The 21,075-nt window shown below is 47.1% G+C and overlaps 1 protein-coding gene across 5 annotated transcripts in view; it reads right to left on the reverse strand.

Annotated features, from left to right (window-relative positions):
- The window catches only part of KCNQ5 (potassium voltage-gated channel subfamily Q member 5), a 580,339-nt gene that overhangs the window by 42,863 nt on the left and 516,401 nt on the right, over positions 1–21,075 (reverse strand). For 4 of the 5 annotated variants that reach the window (XM_060030362.1, XM_060030361.1, XM_060030360.1 and 1 more), the window contains one exon: positions 16,510–16,730. The exons of the other annotated variant lie outside the window; for it this stretch is intronic. In XM_060030362.1, the coding sequence (XP_059886345.1) occupies positions 16,510–16,730 (221 nt within the window). The remainder of the gene's footprint in view (positions 1–16,509; positions 16,731–21,075) is intronic. 5 annotated transcript variants of the gene reach the window in all.

The following is a 21,075-nucleotide window of genomic DNA, read 5'->3' on the forward strand; positions in this document are numbered from 1 at the left end:
ATGGAACAGAATAGAAAGCCCAGAGGTAAACCCATGCACATACGGTCACCTTATTTTTGATAAAAGAGGCAAGAATATACAATGGAGAAAAGACAGCCTCTTCAATAAGTGGTGCTGGGAAAACTGGACAGCTACATGTAAAAGAATGAACACTCCCTAACATCATACACAAAAATAAACTCAACATCACTAATCATTAGAGAAATGCAAGTCAAAACTACAATGAGGTATCACCTCACACCAGTCAGAATGGCCATCATCAGAAAATCTACAAACAATAAATGCTGGAGAGCGTGTGGAGAAAAGCGAACCCTCTTGCACTGTTGGTGGGAATGTAAATTGATATAGCCACTATGGAGAACAGTATGGTGGTTCCTTAAAAAACTAATAATAGAACTACTATACGACCCAGCAATCCCACTACTGGGCATATACCCTGAGAAAACCATAATTCAAAAAGAGTCATGTACCACAATGTTCATTGCAGCTCTATTTACAATAGCCAGGACATGGAAGCAACCCAAGTGCCCATCAACAGATGAATGGATAAAGAAGATGTGGCACATATGTACAATGGAATATTACTCAGCCATAAAAAGAAACGAAATTGAGTTATTTGTAGTGAGGTGGATGGACCTAGAGTCTGTCACACAGAGTGAAGTAAGTTAGAAAGAGAAAAACAAATACCGTATGCTAACACATATATATGGAATCTAAAAACAAAACAAAAAAAGTTTATGAAGAACCTAGGGGTAAGACAGGAATAAAAAAGCAGACATAGAAAATGTAATTGAGGACACAGGGAGGGGAAAGGGTAAGCTGGGATGAAGTGAGAGAGTGGCATGGACTTATATACACTACCAAATGTAAAATAGACAGCTAGTGGGAAGCAGCCTCATAGCACAGGGAGATCAGCTCAGTGCTTTGTGACCACCTAGAGGGGTGGGATAGGGAGGGTGGGAGGGAGACACTAGAGGGAGGTGCTATGGGGATATATGTATATGTATAGCGGATTCACTTTGTTATATAGCAGAAACTAACACACCATTGTAAAGCAATTATACTCCAATAACGATGTTACAAAAATAAAATAAAGTAAAAAAGAAAATGCCTAGTCAACTCCTGTCGTATATTAGGTGCTAACAACGTTGTCTTCCCTCCCTTTCCTTCTGAGGCTCTGGAAGTGAAAGAAACCATGGGGAGAAACACAAAGCGATCATCCATCGACACTGTGTCCGCAGAACCAACTGCACGTAATGAGAGTGAGTAAGCTAAAGTGGCGGGTGTGGGTTGGGACAGTGGAGTCCCCACTTCACGTGGGGCCATCCCCATGATTTGCTGTGACCCTCAGGATGCAGTGACTGTCACTCTGTGAGCACTTGAGCCGAGGCCTCAGAGACCTTGCAGGTTCCGCTTCTACTCTTTTAACAGAGAAGAACAAGCTTGACTCCATACTGGATCTGCTTCTTTTACTTTAACCTTCGTATTCTACTACCTTTGCTTCCAGTTAAGAATGTTGCCTCTAGCCTGAAATATACAGAACAGCCCATTCTCAAGGCTCTGACCTTTAAGGGTATAGCACCGTTTACATTCATATAGAGATAACAAAGTTGCAGAACAGAGAATGACATTTGTCTTGTTGGAGGTTTACAAGAACATTGTGACCCAACCGCGGACAGCCGCAAGAGCAAAGGATGCTACACAAAGAAGTTTGCAACAAGTAACCAGCCCTTCCCTCATCTGGTCTTTAAAGATGCTGTTGCTGAAACCTTCAGGGAGTTCGGGGGTTTTTGGGGCCCGAGCCACCTGTTCTTCTTGCTCGGCCCTGCAATAAACCTTTCTCTGCTCCAAACGCCGACGTTTCGGTATTGTTTGGCCTCACTGTGCATCAGGCACACGGACTTGCATTTGGTAACACTCTCTTAGGAACCTACCACCATGAGAATCTGCCCGACCTGCTGGAGTCTGGGAGACTGCACTGAGCGGAGATGGGTTTGCCCAGCAGCTGGTCACAGGTGTACAGGTGAGTCCAGCCAAGGCCCGAAGAACTGCCAACAGAAGTGCAGGCTGAAAAAGGGTTGCTGTTTTAAGCCACTAAATCTGGGGGGAGGGGACAGCTTTGTCTGAACAGGTAACTGATACAAATACAAGACAACGTGAGGTCATGACTTTTTTCAACCAAAACACAAAATCATGGGAACACAGGTTCAGTTTGGGGAAAGCTTACTCACTGGCTCTGACATCATGATGTAGTACACCAGTTGCTACTGCATAAGACTAATGAAAGATGGAAATCTCTCACCAGGGGGAATTCAGGGTTTCATGTGCAAATGAATCTTTGTGACTAGAGGTACAGGGATTAATTTTCCCCAGGCAATATTCTTCTGAGCTTTCTATATTTTCAGAGTTTAGAAACTGTTGTTATGCATTTTATGTGGCAACAGACGAAAGAGATGGCAAGAGAAGAAAAGCTGGGAAAAATCAGACGTTGAAAATAAAAGGAATTTAGAACAATTTGAGCTTCATACTGCAGATAACAGAAAGCAAAGCCTGGGTAACTTGGCTTTTTCCTGGGTCAGCCATTGAAAGGATCCTGGCCTTTTTTTCTTCTTTCTTTCTTTCTTTTTTACCCAGTAGAACACTCCATGAGAGCAATTAAATATAACTTAAAAATTGTGTCCTACTGGTTTCTCTTTGTGGAACAGAGAACTAAGTGTGCCTTTGAAGGAAATAGCTTGAAATATATGAATGAAAAATCACCATGCAGCTGAAAAGTGCTCCCCTTATATAGGGGCTAAATTCTGTGATCTGTGTAACAGCTGACTTTGTGCTTACTTTGTGGAAAGTGTGAAGGCTGCACAGTGAGGAAGATGCGTCCCCACTCCCCAGGGCCAATCAACACGGTCACCGGGGTGGGGCTGGTGGTAAAGCTTACAGACAAACGGGTCATGTCTACTCACCTGGCCCCTCTAGTGCCAGAAAAATGCTGGCTCTGGGCAGTCCTCCCACATTCGGTGACTTGAATGGGAACCCACCAGTTGAAGGGAATTCATCGTCCTGTGAAGGCTCCACTCTGGAGAGCTCACGTGCGCACGCGCACACACACACACGCACACGCACAGGCACACACGTCAGGGTAGGCGGGGCACAGAGGACACACTTCTCAGGAGATTCAGGGCTGCAGCCGACAGTGGAAGGGAGGAGGAAGAGTGGGGCTCATGAGAAGTAAGAGGCCACGCAAAGCACTTTTCTCTGCATCCGAGGAGGTGAGGGCAGGTCAGAGCAGCATCCCTCAGCCGGTCCTCCCCTCGTCCTCTGCTTTTCAGGGGGCATAAGAGGTGATGGTTGAGGAGGAGCCAGAAGAAGAGTTGCAGAACGCGGGGTGAAAAGATCTCTCTGGGGCTGTCTGGCTTGACCTCCTCGGGGCCTGGAGCCCCTGAGTGTTGATGATCCAGGTTCGGGGTGAAGGCATCCAGGGATGGGCTCTTCCATTGGTGCGGGGTCTCTCATTGCTAGACTGTCCTGATACTGAGCTAAAAGCTGGTATTCACACTGGGTTCTCGTGCTGCTCTTTGAAGTGACCAAGAACATCCCTTCAACCTCTTGAAGCAGCTAAAGGTGGGCCACACATTATAACAGAAAGAGCTCTGGGGTAGAGGTTAGCACACTTTGGCTTTGCTCCTGACTAGCTGGCTTCCTGCTTCCTCATGTTCTTTTATTTCTTGTACACTAATCAAATGCTCCATATGACTTTTGAAAGGCTGCACTAAGACTGGAACACAAAAGACTAGCTGTCATGTGATCAAGGCTGACCAGGATGTGCCGGGGTTTTTCTGAAATACAATACGTAGGATTCTGGACGTGACATGGTTAGACTGGAGACCCCAAGCCCAAATGCCTCTAGAGGGAGGCAGGTAATGGAGACAATTGAAAGGGATGGGAAGCTGGTGGTTGGGGTTCCTGGAAAGACAACAGGCAGTGGTGGAAACCTGTCACTTAAAAGACCCGCCAGTGCAATGGCATCCGTGTAGCTAGCCATTGAGACGGTCCCCAGTGAGTCCACTTCCAGGTACCCACCCTCTGTGCAGTCCCCTTTACATTGTTCCAGGGTTGGTCTGTGTGACCCTGAGGTGGAGGAGGTGATGAGATGTTAGGCTATAAAGGACTGCAGCAGAGGTAGAGACAAGGACATGACCTCACCTCTTACGAAAACACCAAAATCACAACCAACTGCTGGACAGCCATCGCCAGGAAAACTGCTGGAACATACTAAAAGAGATATCCTGCATCCAATGACAAAGAAGAAGCCACAACGAGACAGCAGGAGGGGCGCAGTCACAGTAAAATCAAATCCCATATCCTCTGGGTGGGCAACCCACAAACTGGAAAGTAATTATACCACAGAAGTTCTCCCACAAGAGTGAAAGTTCTGAGCCCCTAGCCTGGGGGTCTGGCAATGGGAGGAGGAGCCCCCAGAGAATCTGGGTTTGAAGGCCAGTGGGGTTTGACAGCAGGAATTCCACAGGACTGGGGGAAACAGGAACTCTACCCTTGGAGGGCACATACAAGGTCACATGTGCACCAGGACCCAGGGAAAAAAGTGGTGATCTCATAAGGGCCTGGGAAAGACCTACCTATTGGTATTAGAGGGTCTCCTGCAGAGGCTGGGGGCAGCTGTGGCTCACTGTGGGGACAAAGACACTGGCAGCAGCAATTCTGGGAAGTACTCACTGGCGTGAGCCCTCCTGGAGGCCACCATTTTCTCCCCAAGACCTGGCCCCACCCAACAGCCTGTAGGCTCCAGTGCTGGGACGTCTTGGGCCAAACAACCAACAGGGCAGGAACACAGCCCCACCCAACAGCAGATGGGCTGCTTAAAGTCTTCCTGAGCCCACAGCAGCCTGCTAAACAAACCCCTTGACACGGCCGTGCCTGCCAGAGGGACAAGACCCAGCTCCAACCACCAGTGGGCAGAAGCCAGTCCCTTCCACCAGGAAGCCTGCACAAGCCTCTTAGACAGCCTCACTCACCAGGGAGCAGACAGCAGAAGGAAGAACTACAACCCTGCAGCCTGTGGAAGGGAAACTGCAATCACAGAAAGTTAGCCAAAATGAGACGGCAGAGGAATATTTCCCAGATGAAGGAACAAGATAAAACCCCAGAAGAACAATTAAGTGAAGTGGATATAGGCAATCTTCCCAAAAAAGAATTCACAGTAATGATGGTAAAGATGATCAATGTCTTGGAAAAAGAAGGGAGGCACACACAGATCGAGAAGATACAAGAAATGTTTAACGAAGACCTAGAAGAACTAAAGAACAAAAAACAGAGATGAACAATACAATAACTTAAATGAAAAATACATGAGAAGGAATCAATAGCAGAGTAACTGAGGCAGACGAATGCATAAGTGAGCTGGAAGACAGAATGGTGGAAATCATTTGCCATGGAACAGGGCAAAGAAAAAAGAATGAAAAGAAATGAGGTCTAAAAGACCTCTGGGACAACATTAAATGCACCAACATTTGCATTATAGGGGCCCCAGAGGGAGAAGAGAGAGAGAAAGGACCAGAGAAAATATTTGAAGAGATAATAGCTGAAAAATTCCCTAACATGGGAAAGGAAGTAGTCACCCAAGTCCAGGAAGTACAGAGAGTCCCAGGCAGGATAAACCGAAGGAAGAACACACTGAGACACATAGTAATCAAACTGACAAAAATTGAAGACAAAATAAAAATATTAAGAGCAACAAGGGAAAAGCAACAAATAACATAAAAGGGAATTTCCATAAGGTTATCAGCTGATTTCTCAGCAGAAACTCTGCAGGCCAGAAGGGAGTGGCAGGATATATTTAAAGTGATGAAAGGGAAAAACCTACAGCCAAGATTACTCTACCCAGCAAGGATCTCATTCAGATTCGATGGAGAAATCAAAAGCTTTACAGACAAGCAAAAGCTAAAAGAATTCAGCATCACCGTACCAGCTTTGCAACAAATGGTAAAGAAACTTCTCTAGGCAGAAAAGAAAAGGCCACAACTAGAAACAAGAAAATTACAAATGGAAATGCTCACTGGTAAAGGCAAACATAAAATAAAGGTAGGAAATCATCCACACACAAATATGATATCAAAACCAGCAATCATGAGAAGAGGGAAGTACAAATGCAGGATATTGGAAATGTATTTGAAATTAAAAGACCAGCGACTCAAAACAACCTTGTTTATATATAGACTGCTATATCAAAACCTCATGGTAACCGCAAACCAAAAATCTACAATAGATACATACACACAGAAAGAAAAAGCAATCCAAATACCATTCTAAAGTTAGTCAGCAAATCACAAGAGAAGGGAACAAAAGAGGAATGGAAGAAAAAAGACCTACAAAAACAAATCCAAAACAATTAAAAAAATGGCAATAAGAAGATACATATTGATAATTACCTTAAATGTAAATGGATTAAATACCCCAAACAAAAGATGTAGACTGGCTGAATGGATACAAAAACAAGACCCGTATATATACTGTCTACAAGAGAACCACTTCAGATCTAGAGACACACACAGACTGAAAGTGAGGGGATGGAAAAAGGTATTCCATGCAAATGGAAATCAAAATAAAGCTGGAGTAACAATACTCATATCAGGCAAAGTAGACTTTAAAGACTGCCACAGAGACAAAGAAGGACACTACATAATGATCAAGGAATCAATCCAAGAAGAAGATATAACAAGTTTAAATATATATGCACCCAGCGTAGGAGCACCTCAATACATAAGGCAAATACTAGCAGCCATGAAAGGGGAAATCGACAGTAACACAATAACAGTGGGGGACTTTAACACCCCATTTACACCAATGGACAGATTATCCAGACAGAAAATCAACAAGGAAACACAGGCCTTAAATGACCCATTAGACCAGATGGACTTAATTGATATTTATAGAGCATTCCATCTAAAAGCAGAATCCACATTCTTCTCAAGTGCACATGGAACATTCTCCAGGATGGATCACATGCTAGGCCACAAAGTGAGCCTCAGTAAATTTAAGAAAACAAGTCATATCAAGCATTTTTTCTGACCACAACACTATGAGATGAGAAATCAGCTACAAGAAAAAAACTGTCAAAAACACAGACACGTGGAGGCTAAACAATATGCCGCTAAACAGCCGATGGATTGCTGATGAAAACAAAGAGGAAATCAAAATCACCCAGAGAGAAACGAAAATGAAAGCACGATGATCCAAGACCCACGGGACACAGCAGAAACAGTTCTAACAGGGAAGTTTATAGCAAAAAATCTTACCTCAGGAAAGAAGAAAAATCTCAAAGAAACAACCTAAAGTTACACCTAAAGCAACTAGAGAAACAGGAACAAAACCCCAAGTTAGTAGAAGGAAAGAAATCATAAAGATCAGAGCAGAAATAAATGAAACAGAGATGAAGCAAACAACAGAAAAGATCAACGAAACTAAAAGCTGGTTCTTTGAAAAGACGGCAGCCTCTGTCTTGGGTACTCTTATCTTCTCTTGAGCGTGTACTGTCTCTGCGGCTGAACCACACGAGGACGTCCAGGCAACGAATGAAGGGGCCGATGTGAGGAGGGAAGGAGACCTGCCAGCAAGTGCTGCAGTGAGCTGAGAATGGACCCCCCACCCCCTACCCCCCGCTGAGCCTTGAGATGACATTGGGCCCAGCAAGAGCCTGACTCTGAGCCAGAATCACCCAGCCAAGTCACTGCAGGACTCCTGACCTCAGAGACTGTGAGAGTGTAAGTGTCCATAAGTAACAGATAACGAATACAGCATTCTAATTCACCCACGTACACATGCACACGCACTTTGCTGTGCTGGAGAAACAAAATTCAGAGCGCCAATTTACACAACCCTGCAATTCTCAATAAAACCTGGATCTGCAGAAGGTGGAAAGACATGGCGTAAGGCTGTACTCAGAGGTCACCTGGCATCTTAGATTCTGCCAGAAGAAAGGAGGTAGAATCCATTCAAAACTCAGATCTAAAGCAGGGAGCTATTTTTTCCCCACCACGAGAAACCAAACATAATTTTCCCTATCACTGTAGGGTGACAACAAACATTGGGGAAGAACCTAGAGAAATCTGGACAGAAATCTTGTTCTGTGATACAGAGTACTTGGATTAGAATAGAAAGCCACGGCAATCTCCAGTTCAATCAAAATAGAAACGCATTTCCCCAGTAATTAAAAACGAGGAACAGGCACTTCACAAAAAGTATTGGAAAAAGCAACCATTTACTGGAAATACAATAAATACTTAGTCTCTTAGAGTCTATAACCAGAGATTGAAAGGTCTCTTCTCCCCAACCTCCCATAGGGATAAGAACCCTGGGACACAAGAGCAGATGCTGGGGGACAGGGAGGGTGCAGGACACCCAGGAGAGGAGCAGGACCCGTCCCTGGCTGAATAAATGGGGAACCCGGACAACTAAGGAGAAAAGAAACCCGTGGACAGGAATTGAGGTGATTCCTCCAGGTAATGCTTTTCACCAGTTACCTTGGTGAGGGATGGAAAGTGTGTTTCAGATTCCTACTAAATACCCTCCAGGCTTTTGCACAGAATCATGCCAACAGTTAAGTTGGGCATAGACTGGACTTTTAATTTCCAGACTTTCGACCCAGTCATTCTCAGGAAATCCTTTTGTTCTGGTGTGAAAGAAAACCCTCAGGCTTTGTTCCAGGTAGAGCTCAGAGGAGTGGGTGAGCTCCCCAGTCAGGGGTCCCTTCCAGGGTCCAGCTGAAGCCCTGAGGGAAGACAGCCTTCACAAGAACTAAATCTGTCAACACGAGGCAGAGTCATCAACAGGTAATTTCATAAAGTGCCAGGAGGTATCATGTATTGTGGAAAACGATAATCAGAGTCTGGTTGAAGCTGGATCAACAGTGCAGGAAGTCAGGAAAAACGCTAAGTGCGGTGCTGTGCTTGGCATTTTGTGGAAACACCAAAAATGTCAACTGGGGAGACTGAGAAAAACACGAGGGAAGCAGATGCCATTGGAAAAGAAGCGCAGAGAGGCCCAGCACCAGATGAAAGGGCCGTGTGTGCGGCTGGGTGAAATATGAAATGCTGGTAGCTTGTGATGTATGCTGCCTGGAGGAGAATACCCCGTTGTGGGTACAGGAGTCTGTTAGTTGAGGCTGGTTGCAAAACCACTGCACTAAAATGCTTCCCTTTTGCCATTGTTCCCGTTGATCTACTGACAATCTCAAACAAGATGTTTACGAGACGGTGGGCCGGGGACCCAGGGGACAGAGGTTAAAGGAGAGAGGAAGGGGACGGACGTTCTACCTTCTAGAGGAGTTGAGGGTTCCGGCATCCTGGGCTGTGCATTTCTTCTCTTTTGCTCATTTCAGGTGAGACCCAGTCGGCTGTCATTCACCCAAAGGGAAGATGGGGTACCAGGCAAGCAGCCTGAGGCACGGGGCGTCTGGGGCCGTGAGGAGGTGCTGAGGAAGGCGGCTGCCCCAGTTTTCCCCTGGTGGCCGTGGTGATAGGAAGCCCACAATCTGGGCCGACTGCACGTGAGGACAGATTGTATTATCTCAATCCGAATTCATTTATTTTTCCCTAGGTTTTGCTTTACCCACTTTGTCCTTCTTTTGAAATACAAGGAGTTGGGCCAGTCTGCGGTCACGGTCTCATGGAGATTAGGTGATGAAAGAAAGGAGGAAAAAAAAAAAGATAATGATAAACAAGAAATAAACCAAAAACATGCCCCAATCTGGCTTTCAGATGCTCAGAGGAACAGAAATGACATGTGGACAGAATACTGGGGAGGAAGCATGTTTAGGGGCTTTCTTCCCTGCCACCTTCACGACGAAGCAGGGAAGATTTCTTGGTTGTGTCAGACACCACTGGACGTTTTCTCCCAAGAGCTGATCCCCAAACAGAAACCCTCACATCTCTCCAGTCACACCCCCTGCCCCGTCCCCTGACCTACTCGCCGTGGAGGAGTCTGGCCACAGACCAGGTGCTGGATGCCGACTGGCAACTCCAGCGCCTGCTCTCCTCACCAGTGGTCATTTCAGGCGTGAGACCCAGTTTTGCCACATAAGACGTGACTGGACCGTTTTCCTCACAACCTAGGGTGGTCCCCCCTTTGCCTGTCAAAGCGCCGTGTGTGGGGAAGATGCTCGTAGCCATCCGGCTGCCAGCCTGGAGGAAGCAGCACAGACCACAGCTGGGCAGAGCGGAAGGAGAGAGCCGAGAGCAGGGGAGCCAGGGCGCCTGCCTCCTGGCTGGGAGCTGTCCCGCCTCTGACCTTCTCTTCACGTAGTGTTGATGATACATTTCTCTACTGGTTAAGGTAGTGGAGCCTGCTCCTCTGTGCCCCGCAGCCAAAGGCACCCTAGCGGGTACCCTGGCTGGAGGAGAAAGGCAAAGAAGAGAAGTGAAGAGAGAAGAGCTCCTTGCAGTGCCTGGAACAAGGGAACGGGCCTCAGGGACCCCCATGATCGGCAGGCATTTTGCCTCTTTGCCCCCCAGCCTCTGCTCGGGGACCCCTGCACCCAAGGCTGCTAGTCTTTATCATGAACTAGAGCAGCCAGCACGAGCCCTGAGGGCTTCCCACAAGAACTGATGCGTTTCCTTGAGCAGCAACAATGTTACACATGTTAAGACATGCATGTTACATGCAGTATTCGAGACAGATTTTTTTTTTTCATGCTCTACAGGGTGGAGCCACCTCCAGCTACTGCCTTATCTCTGTCGAGATTTTCGTGCTCTTTGATGCAACTCTGAAAGGCATTCCCAGTACAGCAGGGTCCGTCACCACAGCCTCTTTTTTTTTGTGGTACGCGGGCCTCTCACTGTTGTGGCCTCTCCCGTTGCGGAGCACAGGCTCCGGACGCGCAGGCTCAGCGGCCATGGCTCACGGGTCCAGCTGCTCCGCGGCATGTGGGATCTTCCCGGACCGGGGCACGAACCTGTGTCCCCTGCATTGGCAGGCGGACTCTCAACCACTGCGCCACCAGGGAAGCCCACCACAGCCTCTTTGATAGCAACCTAACTAGTCACCAGAAACCTCGGCTTGCCCCTAGCTCTCCCTAATTTCATCCTTTGGGCTCTGCTGCCTGGCATTCCTTGGACTTGCTTCCGCCACGTTCCATGTGCTCGTCTGTGCTGATGGCTGTCCATCTCCTGATACCACCTTCTGTATCTGGAAACAGACCTCAGATGGCCTCATGGTTTGCCTCCCTCCTTGGGTGACAGATGCAGGCCAGATGGCTGTGATCCTGAGCCTCTGCCGGGTGCTTGATTGACACAGAGACGGGTCATCTAAAGGCCGTTTCCCAATTTGCCGAATCTTCCACTCTTTTTTTTTTTTTTTGCATTACGCGGGCCTCTCACTGTTGTGGCCTCTCCCGTTGCGGAGCACAGGCTCTGGACGCGCAGGCTCAGCGGCCATGGCTCACGGGCCCAGCCGCTCCGCGGCATGTGGGATCCTCCCAGACCGGGGCACTAACCTGTGTCCCCTGCATTGGCAGGCGGACTCTCAACCACTGCGCCACCAGGGAAGCCCACCACAGCCTCTTTGATAGCAACCTAACTAGTCACCAGAAACCTCGGCTTGCCCCTAGCTCTCCCTAATTTCATCCTTTGGGCTCTGCTGCCTGGCATTCCTTGGACTTGCTTCCGCCACGTTCCATGTGCTCGTCTGTGCTGATGGCTGTCCATCTCCTGATACCACCTTCTGTATCTGGAAACAGACCTCAGATGGCCTCATGGTTTGCCTCCCTCCTTGGGTGACAGATGCAGGCCAGATGGCTGTGATCCTGAGCCTCTGCCGGGTGCTTGATTGACACAGAGACGGGTCATCTAAAGGCCGTTTCCCAATTTGCCGTATCTTCCACTCTTTTTTTTTTTTTTTGCATTACGCGGGCCTCTCACTGTTGTGGCCTCTCCCGTTGTGGAGCACAGGCTCCGGACGCGCAGGCTCAGTGGCCATGGCTCACGGGCCCAGCCGCTCCGCGGCATGTGGGATCCTCCCAGACTGGGGCACTAACCCGTGTCCCCTGCATTGGCAGGCGGACTCTCAACCACTGCGCCACCAGGGAAGCCCCGAATCTTCCACTCTTTGAAGACAATGCAGCTCAAAGGTTTGGCAGCTGAGGTTGGGAGAAGGAGGGGTGGGCCAGTGGCAAAGTCGAATGGTTTCTAAGGGAGGGGGATCTGGCCGACTGAAGATGGAAGAGCAACAGTGCGAAAAAGGAGAAATGAAAGATGCTTAAAGGGAAACCGATACGACATCTGAGGGCGCAGCTTTGAACATGTCCTCCAGGAGGGCTGGGAAATCAGATGGTCTGGGTGTGCACCAAGGCTGCCCTGCTCACGGCTTAGATCTGGGCAGCTCTCAGCTCCCTCATTCACAAGATGGGGATCACGACTTGCCTCCCTCATAGGGTTATTGGAAGAATTAAATGAAATCATCGAAGTAAAGCATTCAGAACAGTGCCAGCCAATAACTGTTACTTTCATCATTATTATTCTTATATATTAAAATACAAATATTTTTAAGTCACCTAATTTATTTTTAAAATGAAAATTGTACATATTTAAAGTGTACACCATGATGACTTGATATACATATACATATAGTGAAATGAAATTGTGGTATAAGTTATACAATGGAGTATTACTCATCCTTGAAAAAGAAAGATATCCTGCCATTTGCAACAAGATGGATGAACGTGGAGGCCATTATGCCAATTGAAATAAGCCAGACACAGAAGGCTACAAAATGCAAGATCACACACTCATTATATATGGAATCTAAAAAAGTCATATCCTACCTAAATTCTGAGATTGTATGAAGAGGCTTAAATACTATTGATTGACTAGTGGAACATTTCTCTCTCTTATTATGAGATTTATAAACTAAAACTACTATTCATATCATATTGGTCAAAATCAGTTTGCTATGGCAGGCAACACCACCCTAGTCCCTTACAGTTTACTTTCTTCCTTTTGCTCTTTGTAAATTTCTGGTGACAGCATCTGCCTGTTACTGTCCACTTCTCTGGTACACATGGATGTGGAATTTTAAATTGTGTCCTTTAAAATGTAACATGTAAATTTCATCAAAAATGATAGCAAATAAAAACAACATGCAATACTTAATAACCTTTTGTAAGAGTCATTAAATTATAACAATAATACCATCTGTAGTAAAGGCTATCAGATTTGGGAAGAATCATTAAAATTTACAGATTAACCTTAAATTTCTTTAGTTTTCCTATTATGGTGTCTTTTAGTTAACAGGCTCATTATTTTCCAAATGTAAGTTAGTTATTAACCTCAAGGCCAGTCTGAATTTCTATTTTTCTCTCTGCTATTCATCCACTCTCCCTGAGCTGTTAATGGGCATTGAAATGCCTAAAATATGTAAAGGGAAAACAGAAGTAGAAAAAAAAGAGCCCCAGAAGCGAATGAGCAAATAGATCCAGAATAATTGGGAGTTGGATGCAGTATTATATATTATTTTCTATGGGTAATAAGTGGATTTTAGAAATACTTAAAACATATAGAGGCACTATATATAAAAATGTATAAATTGAAGTCTACATTTATTTGATAGCTACTTCAGTTTTCTTTTTCTATAAAAAGTGAATTTCTGTTTTCCCAACATCTAACCATGAGGTAAATCAGAGGTCAAGGTTCTGGGCTACTGTACGGAGCAAGGAGTCAGGAGTCATGGTCTCTTGCGGGTGGGCGGCCAACAAAGCTACTTCAACAGGACAGCAGTCGGCCTCCTGTCACTTGGGGGACTCAGAACCAATTCAGACAGGTATCAACCAGGGAAAAGCAATTCCCCTCTAACCAAAGAGAACTGCACTTGTACGAGATGAGGGAGAAAATGCATGGTAGGAGACCTTTCCAATTTGTGGTTTGGAAGAGAACAGGACTTGTTTCTATTTGTCTGACCTCTGAGACATCTTTGCAGTAACTGAAAAGAGTGTGATGGATAGTGCTGACTCTAGGAGTCTTTGAAAAATGCTTCCCCTCTGGCCAAACATACAAGTAGAATTCATTTTCCATATTCAGAATCTGGATTGTCTGACTTTTATATTTAGATGTGCTCAGCCAACCGTAAGGACCTCACAGCACGGAAGCGATGCTTTCTGAAGCCCACGTTGGAAGGGTAAGGACCCGCTGTGGCAATACATGCGTTTCCAGTGCGTGTGGACCCAGGGCGAGGGTTGGAGCTGTGTGCATCCCGGGGGATGCTATGCTGTGAGTTTGCAGGGGCTCCGGTATGGGCTGAATGGCATCCCGACAAATTCCATGTGCTGAAGTCCCGGCCCTCAGTCCCTGAGAATTCAGAGACAGGGTCTTGAAAGAGATAATGAAGTTAAAATGAGGTCATCTGAGTGGGTTCTAATCCAATATGACTGGTGTCCTTATAAGAGGAGGAAATCTGGACACAGACATGCACAGAGGGAAGAAGTGGAGACACAGGGAGAAGGTGGCCGTCTGTGACCCAAGGAGATCTCAGACTTGTAGCCTCCGGAACTGTGAGAAAATAAGTTTCTGTTGCTTAAGCCACCCCGTCCGTGGTACTTTGTTATGGCAGCCCTGGAGCCTAATACAGTTCTGTTCGTAGTAGGAGCTGTCAAACCTCATTAGACAGTCCACGTCTACCCTCGGTGAAGGCTAGTCCCCGGCACGGAGACCAGGAGGAACGCCACCTAAGGATAGGGGTTTGGTGGCCACCAGTTAGACCAAGGGCCCCCAGAGTGAGGGAGAGGAAAAGGGCAGTGTCTGAGAGGAGGACCTGATTTTTTAATAGAAAATCCTCTTCTACCTTTTTATCACAAAAGCTTTACATGTTCATTGTAGAAATAATAGGAAATACAGATGAACAACATGAAGAAACAAAATATAACTCTGATCTTACCTCTTGGAGGTAACTGTTCATTCATTGTTATAAATCTTTCCAGAACTTTTACTATAAATATATGAATTTACACACACATCCACACACAGCCAAGATGGAATAATTTACTTTTTGTGGTCCTTTATCTATTTCAATAATTTTAGACTTATAGCATCTTTTCTAATGTCTGCTACTTCATTATATCGACTGTATCCTAGAAATGGAATTGGTGGGTGGGAGGCGTCCAAGCTTAGGCAGATGTAAAGGCCTCTTGATATCTGTTGCCAACTTGCCTTCCAGAAATCATGTGTCCATTTATATCTGGCAAGTCTATTTTGAGTGCTACACAAGCCTTGTAACTGCTAACTCTTGACTCAGCTGTTCATGGGCTTTCAGCCAATTCCTAGGGAGGAGAGTGCGGAGACCAGAGGACACTGAGATCTGTGCCGCCAGTGACTCGGGACACTGGGGGCTTGGTGTAGGGCCGGGAGGGGTGTCCAGTGCTGGGGGGAGCACTTCCCACCTTAGCACAGCGGCAGGAGGAGGGCACCTGGCGGGTCAGGTGTGCAGCCCAGATGGCAGCTGCGAGCTCCGCCAGGAGGGCCTGTGCCGGGTCAGCCACTGGGCGCTGCTGGGAGAGCCCGACGTTCCCGGGTGTGAAGTGTGAGGAGGGAACTCTGGGGGCATCCCCGAGAGCGGGGGGCGGCCCCACGAGCTCTGAATGGGCTGGGAGGGCCGGGGGCCGAGGGAGCCTGAGGTCACTGTGGGCCCGGGTTGTTAATTTTATCCCGCTGCCTGGGAGAACGCAGGTTCTGCTCGGGAGTGCACACAGCGGGGCTGACGGCCTTTGCGGGCTTTTCCGTGTTAATGGAAGATGCGATTGACTTTGGTTCTTTGCCCAGGATAAGAGATCCTGGGGGGCGTTCTTAAAAGGAAAGCCAAGCTAATCTTAAATGAAGAACAAAATGTTTTACTTCATAAACCTTGAAATCATATGGCACTCAATAAAACGTGTTGGCAAGTAAGCTTCTGCCACAAAATCTGATAAATAAAATAGGTTAATGCCTCTCAGAAGAAGAACCTGAATTCCACTTATCATTAGATAAGAACTTTCAGTGAGAACCTCTCTAACAAAGATGAGCAATGGGCTCTGATTTAGGGGAGAACAGAGCCTAGCAGAAAAGGAACCGCATCCTCACTGGGTCCAGAAAGGCTCTGGCCCCTTCTCCCTGTGTCTCAAGGTTCCCGAGCACCTGGCCATCTTTGGGCCTTTGCAGGTCAGACACGTCCTGTGCGTCTCAAGCACAGTCCTGTTGACCTGATACGCACCTCGCCTGAGAAATAACGATATGCTGGAGATATGAGTGAAGAATTAACAACACTGTGTCTGACTTCCCTGAAACATAGACTTAGCTGTCAAAGTTGCTTCCAAAAGTAAACTTCTGTACACTCGCCCAAAGCAGGGAATAAATTTCCAAGAAAACAAACAGTTCTTCCCCTGGGGTTGAATCCTTCCTTCTGTGATTGGCACCGGAGAGAATTAACCACTCATCATCTCGAGCGTACAGTGAAACGGTTACGGAGAAAAGGGCTTACCATCTGCCACCGGCTTGGGCTGGGAGCTCTTGAGCCGCAGCGAGGGCCGGAAGCGGGTGCGGTCGTTGAAGCTCCAGCTCTTCTGCACTTTGGTGGGGCTGCCCTCGGTGGTGATGTCCGTGCTGGGGGACCGCCTGTCGCCCAGCGAGGCCTGCCTGCTCTTGACGCTCTGGCCCCGCGGGCTCGCCATGCGTACGCGCTCCTTGAAGCTGAGCTTCTGGCTGCGGGCGGAGCACAGGGCAGCGTTAGCACGTTTCGGGCAGTGCCGTCCACCCACGTGGGTAAATGCTCGGATGAAACTGCATACGACCATGTACTTCAATACACAGAATGTTCTTAGCAAGTAGGGGCACAGCGATACAGTTTTCCCTTATTGCAAATTTAAGCTTTATTGAACCTCTCTGTTTGCATTCAAGTCCGTCTCATTCCACAGTTTTGCACACCCTTCCTGGATTCAACGAAGCCTGAGACCAAGCACAGCGGTTTGTGCACAATGACACTGGAAAGGCCAGAGAACTGGTTTGGTGTTCGCCTTAGAAACAGATTTTAGATTTAACCTCAACTTTTGAGACCTAAAAAAAAAGGTTTTGTTTTTTGTTTTTTTCTGCGGGGGGGAGCATATCTCTTTGTAATTTCTAAAACATTTGTACGGGAAAATGGGGATGACAGTTACACATGCACATGTATCTACAGGCTGCATGCATTTTGTACTCCAGGCAAGATTACGATTTCCAGATCCATGCAGTCTCAGAGCGGCTGGCGGCACTGCAAACAATATTAAACATACGACACTTAACACCACGTTCATTCTGGTGAGACAAAAACCACACAAGGTAGAACGAACACAGCTTATAATGAACGAGATGACTGACTGATGGAATGAGATGCTGTGTTCACCAGCAGTTTCCTGATATTCGACAGGTTATTGATTTGCTTGGCAGCTCCTGGTAAATTATATTTGTTCACGTTCAGTTCTCAGACACCAGCTAGGCCTGAACTGAGGTCGGTTGATAAAGGAAGTGTTAACAAGGCAGCAAAACACAGAGTGCACCTCCGGGCCCTCCTGAGCACGGGTCGGGCGTGAAGGGCCGGGAAGGGCAGACTGCAATCAGAGACCTGGATTTGGAGGCCTGGCCTCTAGCTTGGAGATAAAAATAGCAACATAGCTGAGGGACTTTTGTGGGCATCAGATGAACTGTATGAAGCTTTGTGGACCCAGTCTGTTTGTGTTCTTGTTCATTTATAAACTACTGTGCTATTCATTAGAAAGTGACGCCATGGGGGGAGGGATAAATTACCATACACACACTACTATATGTGGAGCCCTACGTCAAGGACACCCTACATCAAGGACATAGGACAAAAACTCCAGAGTTAACCGAGCCCCCATAGCAACTGTTGCCACGGTCTCTCCTAATCTAAACTGGACAGCACCCACCCCACCCCGACTCCATACTAGGCAAAATATTCACCATGTAGTAACCTTGTATCCTCCTGACCAATCACCTAATGCCATCCTGCCAGCAGGGATTTTCTTTGTCCTGAGGCTATAAAGGTTGGCTACTAGCCCACAGGTCGGCTCTCCCTGGTCTCTCAGGGAGTGGGCCCGCGGGATTCGCAGCGCCCCTCACCATCTCTGCTGTTTGTTCTCAATAAACTCAACTCTTTTCTAAAATTCTTCAGGTCTGGACATTCTTCTTCCAACCCGCGCTCGGACCACGACATTTTGGTGGCCTGTACGGGGACATCTCCTCCCCCACCTCCTCTCCTCATTCCTTGGGACCTCTGTGAACAGGCAAGCTTCCGTGAAAGCAACAGAGGAACTCTGGCCAGGGCCACACCCTGGTGTGTTCCGAAGGCTCCACGGCTCGCTTTTGCCCCAGTAACTGCCGCCCAGAACGGGTGAGGGTCCCTCTGTCTTCCTCCTGACTGCGGACTAGGCCGATTGATATTATGCGGGCACAGGTCAGGCATTTAAAAGCCATTAGGGCGCTTGCCGCTTTAAGACTCCTGTGAAAGGATAAGGGGGTCAGGGAACAGACCAGGCTGTTAGCGCATCTGTCCCCAGCAAGACAACTTCCGTGCACCGTGAGGCACGTATTGGTTCAAGCAGAACGCTGAGCCCCCTCCCCTTGGCCGCCGCCTTCCCGGCAGGACTACAAGGCCGATTCCTCAGCCTGTCTTCTCTGTTACACTTTCACCTTTTTCTCCGTCCAGATTGACTTACAGGAGCCTAAGTGTTGCCTCTGAGCCATCCCAGGAGTGCTTTTCACATTTCAGGGCATCGCCAAGCGGTGAGTCACCTGGTGGGTCCCGGGAATCTCTCTCTCTTTTCTTTCTTCCCTGCCCGAGTCGCATGGTGCCTCAGTCGCACGCTTACGGTCAGACGCGATTGTTGGGACAGTCGGCCCATTTTGTGCCTTAGTCACATGGAGAGCTCACCGGGACAAAGGGGACGCCTCTCTGTCAGCTGGTGACTCTCAGTACCCCCTTTCTATGGCGTACAGGCTAAGAATGGGTTCTGCTATGTCTCGGGAGCCTCCCTCAGACTCACCCATCGGCTGTATCCTCAGAAACGGGAAAAATTTTACCCTGAAAATCTCAAATAGAAGAGGCTCATTTTCTTTTGTAACACGGCTTGGCCCCAGTATAAACTGCGGGACTGAGAACAGTGGCCTCCTAATGGCACACTAAATTATAACACGATCCTCCAACTTGATCTCTTTTGGCGGAAACAAGGAGAGGACTCAGAGGTTCCTTACATCCAGACCTTTATGGCCCGTAGTCAGCATCCGGAGCCGAGGGACTCATGCCACACGTGTCTTTCTGTTGCCGCCTTATCCCCCTGGCCCCCCCCCCGTCTCCCTCTCCAGCAGATCTCTTAGATGACCCTCTACTCGACCTCTCCTGTCCCCCGCCCCATGAACCCCCTGCTTCAGCCCCCGACTCCATGTCAACCCACAGCTCCCCATCAGCCACCCCCTTATCAGGGCGAAAGCCCCTCTCCCCTCCCCACACAAGATCCAGGCCTGCCCAACGCCAGGAAGTAGCAAATGGAGACATGGGCACTATTAGAGTCCATGTTCCCTTTCCAATCTCTGACATTTCCCAAATTCAAAACAAGTTAGGTTCCTTCAGTCAGGATGGCCACAGTATTCTTTAGACTCCAGAGAAAACTGGTTAAGATAAAAATTTTTTGATATTGCAAAAGGGGTTTCTTTTTGCATGTGCAGTTAGAAAAGCTAGTCTGGGGCTTCCCTGGTGGCGCAGTGGCTGAGAGTCCACCTGCCAATGCAGGGCACACGGGTTCATGCCCCGGTCTGGGATGATCCCACATGCCGCGGAGCGGCTGGGCCCGTGAGCCATGGCCGCTGAGCCTGCACGTCCGGAGCCTGTGCTCCGCAATGGGAGAGGCCACAACAGTGAGAGGCCCGCATACCACAAAAACAAAAAAAAAAAAAAAAAAAGAAAAAGCTAGTCTGTTGAAATAGTTTTTTCAGAATCCTGACCCTGAGAGAACAAAAATATGCCTAGGAAAAAGTCTGAAGTCAACTCTTATCATGTCCTTGAGCTACAAACAGCCCACTTTGCCTGAGACTTCAGCCTTGGGTTAATTAGTAGAACTTCAAGCCAAGGGGAAAAAAAAAAAAGAGGCAAAGAGACATTTTAAATCTCAAGTGGAAACTATGAGATCTCTGACGGCCTGGATATATGTTTATGTCTCAGTATGTGTCTGTGTCTTTGGATAATATTGCTGAGGTTAATTTGTAAATGAGCTCCATTTAATTGGCTTAAAAGAAAAGTAAGCACTTACAAAATAAAACAATTCTAAAACAAGAAAAATTAAGCTAAATTTCAGGTTCACGTGAACTGGGAAATAGTCAATATTAAATTAATACCTGGTGTTAATGTTTTTGTTTGCTGATCTAATTAATATAGACATGTCTTGAGCCATCAACATTAAGTATAATACTTTTATTGTGACTAGCTTTAATATAAACTAAATAAGATCTTATTATATCTGTTGCAAATTTGTCAGCAATGAAAATAACTCAATGTGAAGAAACTTTTTTTTTTTTTTTTTGCAGTATGCGGGCCTCTCACTGTTGTGGCCTCTCCCATCGCGGAGCACAGGCTCCGGACGCGCAGGCTCAGCGGCCATGGCTCACGGGCCCAGCCACTCCGCGGCATGTGGGATCTTCCCGGACCGGGGCACCAACCCGTGTCCCCTGCATCGGTAGGTGGACTGTCAACCACTGCGCCACCAGGGAAGCCCAATGTAAAGAAACTTTTAAGAAAAGAAAATACAAATAAGATAAAGAGTTTTGAGTGAACCTTTTAGGAATAATTACGTTTTAGAAATGTCTACTTAAGAATAATCTCTCCAGATATTCGACAACTTAAAACATTTAGAGTTGTGCTAAATTAAGTGAAAGGATGGAAGTTTATTAAATAACTAGGCCATTTCCAAATAAAATAAGATACTGAAACATTAATTACTGAACATTGGCTTCCTTTTACAGAGAAACAAAAGGTTTGGAACTATTAAAAAAATGTGTTTGGTGC

Source organism: Delphinus delphis, chromosome 14, assembly GCF_949987515.2.
Source record: "Delphinus delphis chromosome 14, mDelDel1.2, whole genome shotgun sequence".
Taxonomy (NCBI): domain Eukaryota; kingdom Metazoa; phylum Chordata; class Mammalia; order Artiodactyla; family Delphinidae; genus Delphinus; species Delphinus delphis.